The sequence below is a fragment of the Triturus cristatus genome, chromosome 8 (assembly GCF_964204655.1).
Source record: "Triturus cristatus chromosome 8, aTriCri1.1, whole genome shotgun sequence".
Taxonomy (NCBI): domain Eukaryota; kingdom Metazoa; phylum Chordata; class Amphibia; order Caudata; family Salamandridae; genus Triturus; species Triturus cristatus.
The window spans coordinates 80,216,678-80,230,832 of record NC_140591.1 but is presented as its reverse complement, the minus strand read 5'-3'; the positions used below and the strand labels follow the sequence as shown (position 1 = coordinate 80,230,832).

At 44.4% G+C, this 14,155-nt stretch overlaps 1 protein-coding gene across 5 annotated transcripts in view; it reads left to right on the top strand.

The window, feature by feature from the left end:
• Positions 1-5,554, top strand: part of NR1I2 (nuclear receptor subfamily 1 group I member 2) — a 391,730-nt gene extending 386,176 nt beyond the window's left edge. For all 5 annotated transcript variants that reach the window (XM_085621051.1, XM_085621053.1, XM_085621054.1 and 2 more), the window contains one exon: positions 3,227-5,554. In XM_085621051.1, coding sequence (XP_085477177.1) covers positions 3,227-3,371 — 145 coding nt within the window. In that variant the 3' untranslated portion in view covers positions 3,372-5,554. The remainder of the gene's footprint in view (positions 1-3,226) is intronic.
• The last annotated feature ends 8,601 nt before the right edge of the window (positions 5,555-14,155 follow it).

The following is a 14,155-nucleotide window of genomic DNA, read 5'->3' as shown; positions in this document are numbered from 1 at the left end:
TCCACCCTCTGGACCCAAAAAGTGCTCTCTCATTTTGCCTGAATCGCACACAACAGTTCCAGGTGGATGACCAGCTCTTTGTTGGCTACATAGGCGCCAAGAAAGGTCGGGTCGTACACAAGTGGACTATCTCCAGATGGGTCGTCTTGTGTATTAAAGCCTGTTATTCTCTGGCAAAAAAGGAGCTTCCAGTTGGGCTGTGCGCCCATTCCACCAGGGCGACTGCTGCCACTACAGCATTGGGACGTGGTGTCCCCTTACAAAACATCTGTCGGGCAGCTACGTGGGCCGCATTGCATGCTTTTACTAAGCATTAGTGCCTGGACAGACAAGTCCGGAGAGGCGGCTTCTTTGGCCGTTCTGTTCTCCAGGACTTTCTGGTGTGAACTTGGTTCACAGACCCACCACCGGGGTTGGTATTGCTGGGGTATCTATTCTAAGGTAAGCAATCTATCACTAACGTGTTTCTTTCAGATGCACAAGTTACTTACCTTCGGTAACGATACATCTGTAAGAAACATTAGTTAGTGATAGATTCCTTACTGCCCCACCCATCCTCCCCGTTCTGCGAACTGGTCATCCCTTTGAGGGCCCTAGTTTCTATGCACCAGTGGTCAGTATCTTGCATGGCTCTGCATTCCTGGCGTGTACAGAACTGACGTCAGTGGGCAAGGGCGGTGTCTAAGTAGCTGCTGCAACGTCATCTCGGCAACGACGGACGCGGAGCCGCACGACGCCACCTTCCGACGCGCAGGGGTACTGCTGTCAAACTTACCGGATCCAGTCTGACACCTGGGGGGTAATTCTAAGGTAAGGAATCTGTTATACCCTACTTAGTTGTACAACATGTACTCCAGCCCTGCTGCCTCTAGCTGCTCAGGCAGAGTGTGAGATGGTCATGGAATGTTGGTGTGCCTGTGATGCGTGGAATGCCTGGGTGTCTGAGTGGATGAGTGTTGGCAGTTAGAGATGGGCTGAGCAGCTAGGCAGGCTGCTCCTGGTGGGGCTGGTACCACACTAGGCTGGCTGGATTAAAGACAGATGTGACCTGTACTGGAGACTGAATAAAGAAGACTTAATAATACCTCCTGGCTCCAGGTGTCAATCTTCATAGATCACAACAGAATCTATCACTAACTAATGTTTCGTACAGATAGATCGTTACCGAAGGTAAGTAAATTGTACTTTTGGGTAACTTGTCCAAGGACTTGAGCATTTGCTCCATCCTCTCTAACCATTTTATGCTGTGTTTGACTGTGCTGTGGTTTCGATCTCCATCATCCATGATGACAGATCCCTCAATGACGAGCATCTTGACAATGACCAAGCTTCTCATTGACCATATGTTTTATGTCGCGAAGGCCACTGTCGTCTACTAGTCCAGCGATGATGTCCTCAACGATGAGTAACCATCTATGATTAGGACTGCCTCAGAACTGCTAAAGTCACTGCTGCTGTTGACAGTATGTACTGTATCGACAAAGGAAACCTAGCATATCAACACCTGCATCCCAGAGAAAGCATCATTTGGTTTTATGTTTTTCAAACTAAGCCATGTGTGCATCTTAAAGCATGACTAACAAGGTGGAACCGAGGGCACTGAAGTGACACCTGTGGAGGGGCAGATGGCCATTTTGGTGAAGGCCTGAGACCCTGAGATTGGTCTTCATATCCTCTGCCTAATAATGAATGTGAGACCCTGAAAGCTTTTGAAAGAAGATTAAAGGTGAGCTGTCTGTATGTGAAAGGTTCTAGTTCTTTAGCCATGTTTCAGATGTAAAGTGGAAGCAAGGCATATGGTAAAGATTTCTGTGGTTCTGCTACCTAAGAATAAACCATGGGAAGCCACAGTCCTTCTGAAGGAGGGGCAAATCATAAGGGCAACATTGGGTAAGCTTCAGTGGATATTGCCAAAGCGTGTTGCTAGTGGGCCATTCTTATGAAAGGTAAATTAATTGAGGGACACCAATTGTGAACTAGAAATTCAGGTGACATACTTGAAATACACGAAATGAGAGGAATGCTTGCAAGAAGTCTAACCACTGGCAATCACTCAGGGTAGCATACTAACCCATCATTTTTTTGCCTACCAGCCCACCTCAATTTTGACTTAGCCAAATATAAACCAGTCTTAAATTTAGCCCGAGTAATTACTAGTGGCTGAGATTAATTCAAGCAATTGTCTGCACTTTACTAGTGATCCAAATAAAATAATAATGCAAACCCTCGTATAGATTGTGGAAGCTGCCGACCCACAGTGGGCACCTTCCTCAGTATTGAGCCATGACATAGTAGACCACTAGAGTTTTCATCATGCAAAACTCCTTGACTAATTCATAAATTGAACTTGTTGTAGTTTTTGTATCACTATGTAATTGTGGGTGGGACAAAGAAGGGTGAAACACAGAGTAGCTATTACTAGAAAGACCGAAGAAGTTGTAAATGTGAAGAGTGCCTGTACCCTGGACTTTTAACCATAAGTACTTTCCATGAGAGACTTGTAGTTGAGCTATTCTATTTTTAGTATAGGACTATGAGTCCTACCCTGTAAAGTGCTTGTGACATTCTGTGGACCATGTTCATTATGCTGATGTGAAGGAAGCTTGTGGTCTGGCAGAGCACTGCTGGGGTAGTCAAAAATAAGGACAAATTCAAAGATAAATATGTGGAATGTGAGACGAGAAAGACATTCTAAAGGGGTACCTAATTGAATTTGCTTTGGGGTGGTGGGAAGACGGGTTGAGTACCACGGCACTGAGAATTAAGATCTGTTAAGTTACTTGCATGTAGGGCAGGGATTGAGGAGACCAGTATGAGAGCATGGTATGCACTTTATACAGTAATCTTAAATTGGTTGTACACATAGGAACAGTGGAAGAAATCTAGAAGGAAAATAGAATAGTTCTATAAAAAGTTCCTGACCTAAAGATCCTAATCCCCTTTAGAGCTCAAACTATTTGGGATAATTAGATATATACCTGGTGCAGGTGAAGATCTATACATGAGGGTGTGATGCGTCTTTGTGACTCTACTTGTCATTGCATACATACATGGAGTTGATTAGAAGAACATGGAAAAGTAGCCTTGAGGTTCATTGTAATGTCACCAAAGAGAGTGAGTGGTGGAGGACGTCTTAACTCCCTCCAACCCTTAAGTGTCTTTGAAGTCCCCCATGTCTTAGCTCCCACCATGTTTTAACTCCCTCCATGTCTATGCTTCATTTCAGGTTCCTGTTTCCCAAGATCATCCAGTGCCTGACGGAGCTGCGGAGCATGAATGTGGAATACTGCAAGCAGGTTGTGGAGATCCATGACATCCAGCCGGACAACAGCCCTCTTATAATGGAGGTGTTCAGCAGAGGGAACGACTGAAATGCTGACCACCTCCTGCTCTCTGTTCTACTGGGAGCAGTACACCGGGATAGGAGTCTGTCTTGCGTTTGCTTATGCTTTCCTAGGAGCTGCTGTTCTGGATAGTAGCCTGCTGGCCATAGGGAAGTTTGGCGAGTGGTATGCAGGTCCTATGCAACTACTTGTTGCCACCTGACAGGGCTGCTGCACTTTAAAAACAGAGGTGCAGTCTGCATTTATGTAAGGAAAACTGGAGCTGCACTGGTGGCAACAGACTTTGGTACATGAACAACTGGGAACATTCCCCAGAAAGGACAGTGGTGGTGTTGCACACAACCTTAGCTGTGTGTTGACCTTGGTCTCATCAGGTGGCCCTCACAAGGAGTATTTGCACGCACAATCAGTGAAAAACTGGAGGCATTAACTCAGGACAGTGCTCTGTGTATTTTTGATGTTTATTTTTCTATAGAAATTTGTTGTGGATATAATTTATCGCTGAGCTCTAAAAAAATAGTCTAAGGCATCGACTTATGAACCTTCTAGATCAGAGTAAAAACTGGACCGTTCCAACAAGGAGAAACTTCAGATTAAATGGACGTCCAAGCACTAGTGAAAAGGTGAAGACCAAGCAATTGAATGTACACATTCTCTATACAGTAACCAGTGATGCTTTGGTTCAAGTGGGACCTTTTTGTAAATGCACTTTGTAGAGCATTGATATGAATGTTGTGCCGTATGCCTGTTTTATCTTCTCCGTTGATGTCTATTTCTTTTTTTACCCTAGTGAAATCCTAATCAGTGATCCAAAAGCAGGTTCCTAGATACTTACTGCCTCATTAACCAGGATTTCTGGCAATCAAGAGGCTGTACTGACTCAGGTCGTGATGTGGTCTATTACCTTCCTCTCTAAAATGTTCCTCAGGGATGGAGAGTCTATGCATGTCAGACAAGAAGCGTTTGCCTGGCTGTGTCTTTTTCTCTGCTAGACCTCTGAGGATGTAGAGAGCAGGCTTGACAGAAAATATGGTAATTCCCTGCTTGTGACTCTGGGACCCCTCTAGGGGAAGAGAATGTACATGACATCCCTTGGTGTGTGTTTGTGTGTCTGATGTGCATTGCGGGTGGATGAAGAGGTCTTAAAGTCTCATGCTGAGATATTTGTATATGTGGGTGTGTGTCTAATATGGAACTCAGCAATGGGGAGAATGTGCAGGGAGACACTTGTGTGCTCAAATATCAGTGGCTCATCTGTACTGCTGTAGATGGAGTAATAGGTGTGGTTGTAATAAGGTGTTTTCTGCCTGTGTGTCTGTGCTGTAGTTGGCAAGAGTAGACTAGAAGTGAAGAAGTGCTTGTGTGTCTGTGTCTCGCTGAGTAGGAACTTAGTAGATTGAAACTATTGCTATTGTACAAGTTCTAATACCTGTTCAGAAAGAGTGGTTTTCCAAGATTGAATTCTGTGTAACTTAGCAAGGACAACTGTCTGTTCACTAATGCTTCAAAGCCTAGTCACTACATGTAGACACCGCCATGGTTCTCTCTCTCTTGGCATATTCTTGCTGTATGGGTTTGTTGAGGAGTACCTTTGCATAAGCTGCTCTGAGACCTCCTTTGAAGTTGGCTGTGAAAGATTATTGGAGATCACCTCTACGTGTGCTGTTGAGCCTATCCTCTTCAAAATGCAGGTCTGTGATGTACTTTACTATGAGCTGGTATTTTTCTGCTATGTATGATTAAGGAAGGAAGACAGGTTCATGCTTTCCTGCATTGCTGGAGAGCAGACTCCATGTCTGTCTTTACTGCGATTTCTACCAAGCCAAAATGTGAAACAGGTACACAGTGTGCCATGCAGTATCTGTGACTTCTTGCTTGGGAATTCTATTTGCCACGTCCTGTGCCTACATAGCCAAGTCCCAAGTATAGTAGTGTGGAAGACCAGTCTGGCTTCTTCAACATGAATTTCTACCTCATAGCACAGGTTTGATGGTGCTTGCACATATTTCACACCTTCTGTGCCTGTGATGCTAACCAGTTCGGTTTGATCAATTCTCAATGATTCTGAATTTTGCACTCTTGCTTGCTACAGAAACCTCCAAATATCCGTGTCCACTAGGTTTGATGTTATTGCGTTATGTGAGAATTTGTGCAAGTACAAGATGAAGGTGGACTATCCTGTACCAATAAATTAAGTAACATTTATCTGATGGCGACTCGTACAGAATTCAGTTTGCACAAGCACACTATTTGCTCACCATAATACTTTGGTAAATGATATACATGTGTTTTTTTTTTGTAGATATGTTTGAAAGCAATCATTCCTATCAATGTATTTTTTCAAGACTATAAAACGTGCCACAAAACCAATTGGCATGAACCTGTTCTTTTGAAGACACAACTTTAGTAGTTCTGAATACGCTCTTACCCCATAACACCTATGACGGATGAGCAAGGGTACACAAGTGTTGGTCAGTGGTGGAGTTAGACCTACTGCCACCAGGGGCAGCGCCTCAGTTTGCCGCCAGGTGCAGGTAAGAGCCGGGGTGGTGGGGTCTGACAGACTAATTGTTTGGAGGAGCGGGGGTGGCAGCGGACAGACGACTTGTTCACCTCCGCCCCCCCAAAATCAGTGCCCCCTGCCCACTGTAGCTATGCCACTAGTGTTGGTTCTTAAAACATATGTAATAAACAATGTGTTTGTTTCATGTGTTGCTGTTGATACTAGTGTGCTGCATGCTCCTGCTATCTAGTTTTGGGATTGCACATTTGGAAGTTGTATATCGACAAAGACTTTTGTGTTACGAAATGCACTGTGACACAACCCACAGTTGTTAATGCATCAGGACCCTAGCTCCATGACAAACTGTTTTTTTTTCCCACCATCTGATTTGGATGTGTACCTACAGGGATTCTATATTTGAAGGGTCCACCACGTGTCTTTGGGCCCATATGGTAAATTTTAACACTGATGCTTGGAAAAGCTTTCATCGTCCCTGCTTTCGGCCGCATCCTTTGAAGACCAACTTCTAGTCACATACAGACTGCAGGGCATCGGGCCCTCTCCTTTGATGGCCCCTTCATAGAGTATGCGCACAGATGGAACAATGCCTTTCCAGAACTGTTCTGATTGCCACACAAAGTAACCGTGGTCCGGCAGACCTGAGGTTTGAAACCTGTGCCTCTCTCCTGACCCCAGTGGTACTGCGTGCCAGGCCTGCCGCACCTTCCGCTCGAGAAAGACTCTTTAATACTGCCGGTCGAGGTGCTGTGCACATCAAAAGATGCAATGACAATCCTCAAAGTGTCTCCGACATCTTCAGAGATAATTTTGCTGCTGGTCATCAAGGAAGATTAAGACTTCAGCCCTTCGGACATTCTGCCCCATGAGCCGTTTCCTAGCGCAGAGTCTGATCGGAGAAAGAAGAGGTCCCTATGCCTTTGACATCCACATGTCTGCGAATGAAAACCTCTGCAACTATGATTTGTCCACAACAAATCACATCGAACCTCTGAAGAGGCCTGATGTAGAGATCGAGCACCATCCCTGTGGGGTGTGGAAGTTGAGTTCCACATCCAAACCTTCCCAGCCCTTCAGGTGCTCTGCTGCCTTCAGGCTGTGGTCCGCACTGACTAAAGGCCTCGGAGACCAGGCCTCTGTCCAGGGATACCTCCTCTTCACGGCTGCCATGCCTCCAGTTCCATACACCTGCAGAAGCTTTGAAGCTGATGGCCTTTTTGATGCTGGCGCCGAAGCAGTCATCCGCTCCGAAGCCAGTATCGACTCTGAAACTACCATCGGTGCTGAAGATTGTCGATGGCCGGCTCTGACGACTCTAAGCAACCAATCCTACAACGATTGCAAGGTGAACTGGATGCAGGGCAGAAGAGACTTTTCATCCATCCCCAAATGGGGCAGATTTTGACTACGTTACCTCAACTGAACCCCCTCAGAGACTCTGTCTCGAAAGTGGAAACTAACTTGCCCTTTCGAGCTCCTATGCTCAAAACCATAAGGGTTGGGCCTCCGGCTCCATCCCCCTACATTCCACCTCCTTCCACCTCTTCATCCACCAACGCCACATCCTCTGTCACCACCTCCTGCTGCTACGCTCTCCAGAGGGATCTCCACATTACTTCTTCAGGTCTGAGAACACGTTCTGCCCTGCAGACCTTTATGAGGCTCCTTTTCACCCAGAGCCCACAATGATGACTTCTGTGTAGACTATAAACTATTTCCTCTCAACACCTAACCTCCCCCCACCCCACCCCCGAGACCCAAATCAGATTTCGACCAGTACCTCATGTGGATATCTCCTCTAGATGACACCACAGCTCATCGTGAGGTGATCAACAGGTGATGTGCTTTCATAATTTGAATATGCCTGCTTTCTCAGGGAAGATGACTTCCCAGTGGAGACACTATCCAAACCAGAAAGACTGCATGTTAGAATGAGCTCAGACGCCTTTGAAGAGCCATTAAAGGCCAGGGTCTTAACACCAAAGTTTGAGGGAAAAGTAGAAGCTTTCTGCCATCGACCCAGTCTACATCATGGGGCATGTACTACCAGCCTCCCTAGTCGTACGCACAGCAACCAAATGGGCTTCTGCCCATCAAGAAGTGCTGAAACGTGATGCTTCAGGCAAGAGGGTGGCATTGGGGGCCTCCACCCCATTGGAGGATAGCCAACTCTGTAGGCCTTCTCTCCCGCTATTACAGGGCACTTGGTGACGAGATGCAAGAATTAGTCAAGCTTCTTTCTGAGGAGTTCAGAAAGAGGAGGAAGGAGATTGTTGTGGAGGGCAAAACTATCCCAAGTGCCACCATCCTCTGCACCATTGACGCCAACAAGGCTTCCCAGGAGGGTCAATGCTGGTGTCCTCATTAGATTTCATGTCTGACTCCACATTTCAGCCTTCAAATCGTAGGTCCAACAGCATCTCCTCAACCTGCCCTTTGATGCGGAACATTTATTTGGAATACAGGTTGACGAGATGCTCAAAAAGAGCACCACAATCACAAAGTCTATGGATGCCCTCCAACCCTCGTCCAAGAGTGTCTCCTTTCAGAGACAACAGGCTAGGGGAGGTATCTGGTCGACTTCCTCGGATCCCGCCTCCTCATATCAGAGGTAGCACCACTCTTTCCACCAGCAGACTGCAAGATGGTATACCGGAAGTGCCTAAGGCAGGGGTAGCAGTGGCTCTGTTAATGCATCCTTTACCTCCAAGCACTGACACCCCCATGGTTCCCCCAGTCACATAACACCTGTTGGGCGAGAGAGAGACTGCAACATTTTCTCCATTGCTGGGAGGAAATCACATCAGACCAGTGGGTGTTAGTAATGGTTCATAATTACTGCTGTGTAAAATGTCTCATACCCCCTAACAACATCCCATCCTACCCCCCCACCCTCATCAGGTACAAGTGTTCCTTCAAGAACCATAGAACCAATGCACTGCGACCATTGGGACAAGAGAGTCTACTTCCTTTACTTCCTCATCCCAAAGCAAGATGGCTCCCTCTGACTGATGTTGGACCTCAGGCCTCTCAATCGAAATATGCATTCAGAGCATTTCCATATGGTAACTGTGCAGGAGGTTATCTCTGCTCCAGCAGGTTGATTACATGACCGCTTTAGATCTGAAGGATGCCTACTATCCTATCCCCATTCATCTCAACCACTGTCACTACCTCCGTTTTGTGGTAAGTGGCCCACACTTTCAGTTCAAAATAATTTCCTTTTGGGCTACTACCGCTCTAAGGGCCTTCACAGTCTAGCAGTAGTAGCTGCTCATTTGAGGCATAGGGTCATCCACTTATTCCACTACCTCGAATAATTGGCTGTACCAGTCCACAAAGGGTGTTGGCATTCCAGCACCTCTTACCTTTTTTTCAGCCCAATCCTCAACATGCAGTCAGAACCTTCACTACGCCTCGTAGGCATGATGGCCTCTTGTATCGCCATAGCATCCTATGCCTGGATCCATATGTGTCGACGACAGGAATGACTTTCAGCTCAATGGTCACAAGCAGAGGGTCACTGGGAAGATTTAGTGTTGGAGAAAGCAAGCGCCCATCGTTATCTGCAGTGGTGGAACTGCAGCAACCTGTTGCAGGGCTGCTCTTTCCTTTCCTCAAGTCACCACTACCACAGACATTTTTTTATCTTGCTGCAAAGCCCATCGGAATCACATGCCCATGTAGAGAAAGTGGCCTCTTTAATACCGGGTGCACCACATAAAAACTACCTTGTGTTCCTTGCTGTACATCTCAATATCAAAGCCTTCCTTCCATTAACTCTGTGCAGAATAGTCCTGATCAAAACAGACAACATCCCTGCAGTGCATTATTATTTTTATTCAGGCATTTATAAAGTGCAACAGCCAGTCCAGAGAGTGTCCCGGCACTGATAGTGAAGTCTAGACCCATAGATAGAGGCATTTAAAAGCAGACCCAAAAAGCAAAGTCTTGAGGATTAAGCAAAATGTCCTCAGTGGCCCGTAGTTGTAGTGGAAGAGCATTCCATTCCTTTGTGGCCAAATAGGAATAAGAGCTGCCACCCCATTTTTTCCTTTTAAATCGAGGCATGACCACCAACAGAGAATTGGAGGACCGGAGTGATCTAATCCGTTATTATGGAATAAATCTGTTGGACAGATACTGAGGGCCCTTGCGATGGAAAGCTCTGCGAGTAAGAACTAAGCCTTCAAACCTGATGCGTTCTTTTACCGGTAACCAGTGTAAATGTTTTAAGTCTGGCTGAATGTGAGCTCCCCTGAGGAGACGCTCCTAAAGTCAGTCGGCAGCCTTCAGCACTAATTGCGGTCTCCTCAGGAGATAGGCAGGCAACCCCCAGTAGAGTGAGTTAGCGTAGTCCAATCTCGCAGTGATGAGAGCTCGAATCACTGGGTTTTTTTGCTGCATAAGGAGGAGCAAATCAAGAATTATTTTTTTTAGCAGGCCAAAGTAAGTACCTACTACCTCAGCCACCTGAGGCGCAAAAAACACAGATATTAAACTTCACCCCCAAGTTGTTTACTACCCTTGGCGGAGGGGAAGTGGGTGAATGGAGGGGAGCATCCTGTAGTCAAAGACCATAGTCTCCGGTTGCGGGGGTAATGGGGCTAAAAAGCTAAATTTTGATCTTGCAAGTATTATATTGGAGGTTGCAATCATGCATCCATTGAAACAACGGCAGTCAGACATGGCTTGATATTGCTTATAACAGTGGGAGTTTTATGATCTAATGTAAGGAGGAGTTGCGTATCATCCATGTGCGACAATGTGTACACCAAACGATTCAGCCAGTCGCCAGAGGAGTCCTATACACATTAAAACATTGTGGGACTCCACGCCGAACTCTTCAGAACTCCAAAATACAATACCTTATGTTCCGAGGCCAAAGCAGCCAGCCAAACTGACTGAGACCTCTCTGGCAAAAAGGAACTCAGCCATGCCAAGGCTGAACTACCCACACCTACAGCACTGAGACACTGCAATAGAATAGAATGCAAGACCGTATCAAAAGCTGCAGATAGATCTAGAAGAACCAGTGCAACATGTTTCCCCTGATACATCATTTGCCTGATCGGGTCTGCTACCTCCAACAGAGTGGTCTCTGTGCTGAAGACTGGGGGGAAACCCGACTGGGAGAGGTGGAGTTACTTATTATGCTCTAAAAAGGCAGAAAGCTGTTCATTAAGAAGCTTCTCCAATATCTTGGTGAAGGCTGGGAGCAGAGAGATAGGTGGCAAGGATGGTTTTTATCAGCCAATGGTTTCTTTAGTAATAGAATTAGCTTCACTTGTTTCCAGCCACTTGGGACTGTGGCTAAATGGATTGACTGATTCAAAAGCTGGTTTAAGAGCTGGTTGATAGTATCACAATTAGAGACCTAAATGTGATGAGGACAGGGGTAATCCGGTGACTGAGATTTGCAAGATCTTAGGGCAAGAGTGGAATCCTCCAAAAGGATGGGGACAAAGTCCTGCAGTAGTTGGCCCATGAATGACATTAGAACCTCTTGCTGGACTAAAGGGCATCGGTACTCCACGGAAGGGAAAAACAGGAAGAGTCCTCCACACAGTAGGTATCAAACGGGCTCTTGTGTACTACATTGTTAAAGCCACGCCCTTTGGCAATATCCCCCTAGTGGATATAGGCAAAGCAGCCAACTTGGTCAACCCCACACACGTTTACCAAGTACTATTGTGTGGATATCTTAGCCAGCCAGCCAGCAATCGTTAGCTAAACAGTCTTAAAGGCCTTATGTCCGACATCTGCATCATTTACACGCTAGCCACCACTCATTGGGGGTTACTGCTTTACAATCTATGTAGAACATGTGTATCTACACCAACACATTCTACAGATGGAAAATTTTCCCACTGGGCACAAAATGTGAGCACAGCATTGACACTGGAAGATGGAGCCCTAGGTGGCTGTGAATCTGGAGAAAATGTACCCTTTATTAAGAAACACTTTAATAATCTGAACATGGAAAAGATTAAATTGAATTCATGAGAAAGTACAAAACGACCATTGTGTTGGTACTGAGGTGACAGAGAAATAATAATGTATGTGAAGGTAACTCTCTTGATTTGTGGCTAGACCAACTGTGAGTAGTCACTATCGAATTTAATGCCATCGATATTGATACATTGTCAGTGGCTCTTTCTATAATCAATTTGCAATTAAACAACTTCATCATGGGATGTTCAATGAAGTCATAAACGCAGACCATCTCTGCCTGGGTTGGAGCTGGTACACTTTATTCACATAGAGATACTTCTTCCCCGCCTTGTTTTAAAATAAATACTACCTATAGGCAACATCAACTAAATTGTTTTGAATTATCTAATAAAAAAAGAGGAAATTAAGTTCAACCAGATAGAAAAGCAATGAAGCCCAAGAAGCGGCTGAAAAGCTTAAATCTCTCTGAAGTCAAATCCGCTTTATTCGGAGTAAGTTCTACAGCCATAAAAGCATTCAACAATTACGCTTATCAATTTAAAAATAGCAGTTTCAAATATTTACAATGTTAAAAATACCAATAATTCATGTATTTCTATTCATCAAATTAAAAATACAAAATACACATTCTAAAAATTCCCCATGTGCAAAAAGAGTACATAATATACATTTTAAATAATTTGATTAGATTCAATCACTAAGGTCTTCATATGTTAAGGCATCTAAGTGAGACAAATCTTTTCTAATCTTAATTGCCCTTTGTATAAAAGAAATTACAGAATACACAGTTTTTATATTTTCCATATTACATACAGTAAAAAGCACTTTTATACTGATAAATTCTGTTGGTCAGAAATAATGGTTTTAAAACTCTTTTCCTGATCTCAGTATAAAAACTACAGAACAATAAAAAAAATGCAGAGTGGTCTGTAGGTTTTTTCCGTCACACGGGCAGTTTGGAAATTTATAGGACCACTTTTCCATACTTGGAAACACTACTATATAATGCAATGTACCAAGTTTAAGCCTTGTTAGATAAAATCTGTGTTGGGTGTTGCTTACCAGGAGCAGATATGTTTGTATACCCAATACAGAAGGAATTTCGCAGTAGTTAACAACACGTTAACAACACTTTGTTTTCAAGTTATATTTTCCACTCTGTCATGTTCCTTTGTGGTGGCATATCTCAACTTTAAATCGGTTTTGCTAACATCCTGAATAAGCTCGGGATTCGCCTTATCAAAATCTATCTTGCAGTATGTTAGCAAATTGAGTATATACTCTATCCATGAAGTTTTTCTACCGCGATCCAGGGACAAACAGTCCCTTATTAAGTCCTTAGTTAGCATGGTTTCTTCTTTCACCCATATTCCTCTCCAAAAGGTAAGCCCCGCTATATTAATAAAATCACTTATATATGGTACAGACAACTCTTGATGAACTATATAACTAGCTGTAGACTTTGGATCTGCCAGCTCTCTTTAAAAATGTATTTTCTTTGTTTGGTAAGGACATAAAATTCGTCCTCCCCCCCCCCCCCCCCCCCCCCCATATAGCTGCCCCATAGCAGGTTCATGTCGCACATTTACTTCTATATAAAGTAAGGATTTCCCTAATGGGCTTATTTCCTAACTTCGCCGCGAATCTAAAGATGCTCTCAACGATTAAGATTTTTTTTTTTAAACATACTTTATTGATTGCCAAAATATCATTGCGATGTGTTTAATGTAGTACATATGGCATTTTATCTTTTTGTTGTTTCCTCCATCATATACAAGACAAAGCGGTGTGATTAACAGATTTCAGGTGTTCTTGTTGGTACATCCGCCACTGCGGCCATACAATGGTTTTGCGTACACTGGAAATGCAATATTATTCTAGAGTAGTGCACTTGGTATGTTTCAACCTCAAAAACGTAACATTTATAACATACCCCCTCCCACTACCCTTCCTCCTGGTCTGCCATTACTTGTATGTTTTGTTATCTATTAGTATTATCTACATACCATTACTTGCTCTTCACTGCTTATGTACAGTGGTATCGTGTCTAGGGACCATAAAGATCCCTGATGTACGGTCCTAGAATAATTAGGTCAGCTATTGTGTGGGGTTGTTATGTGTGGGTATAAAGTCTAGCTGTTTAAAGTCTTCCATCATGATGTACCAGTCCATAGAAATAGGGTGTTTCCGCATCCCCCTTTCCTCTTCTCTTCTAAGTGCCACACTTTCGGCACTGCCCCAGTGTGTCACATCTTCCTGCTACGTAATCAATAAAGGACTTCTAGGGGATTTCCATCTCATGGTGATTGTTCTTACGGCCAGTATAAGGGCAAGG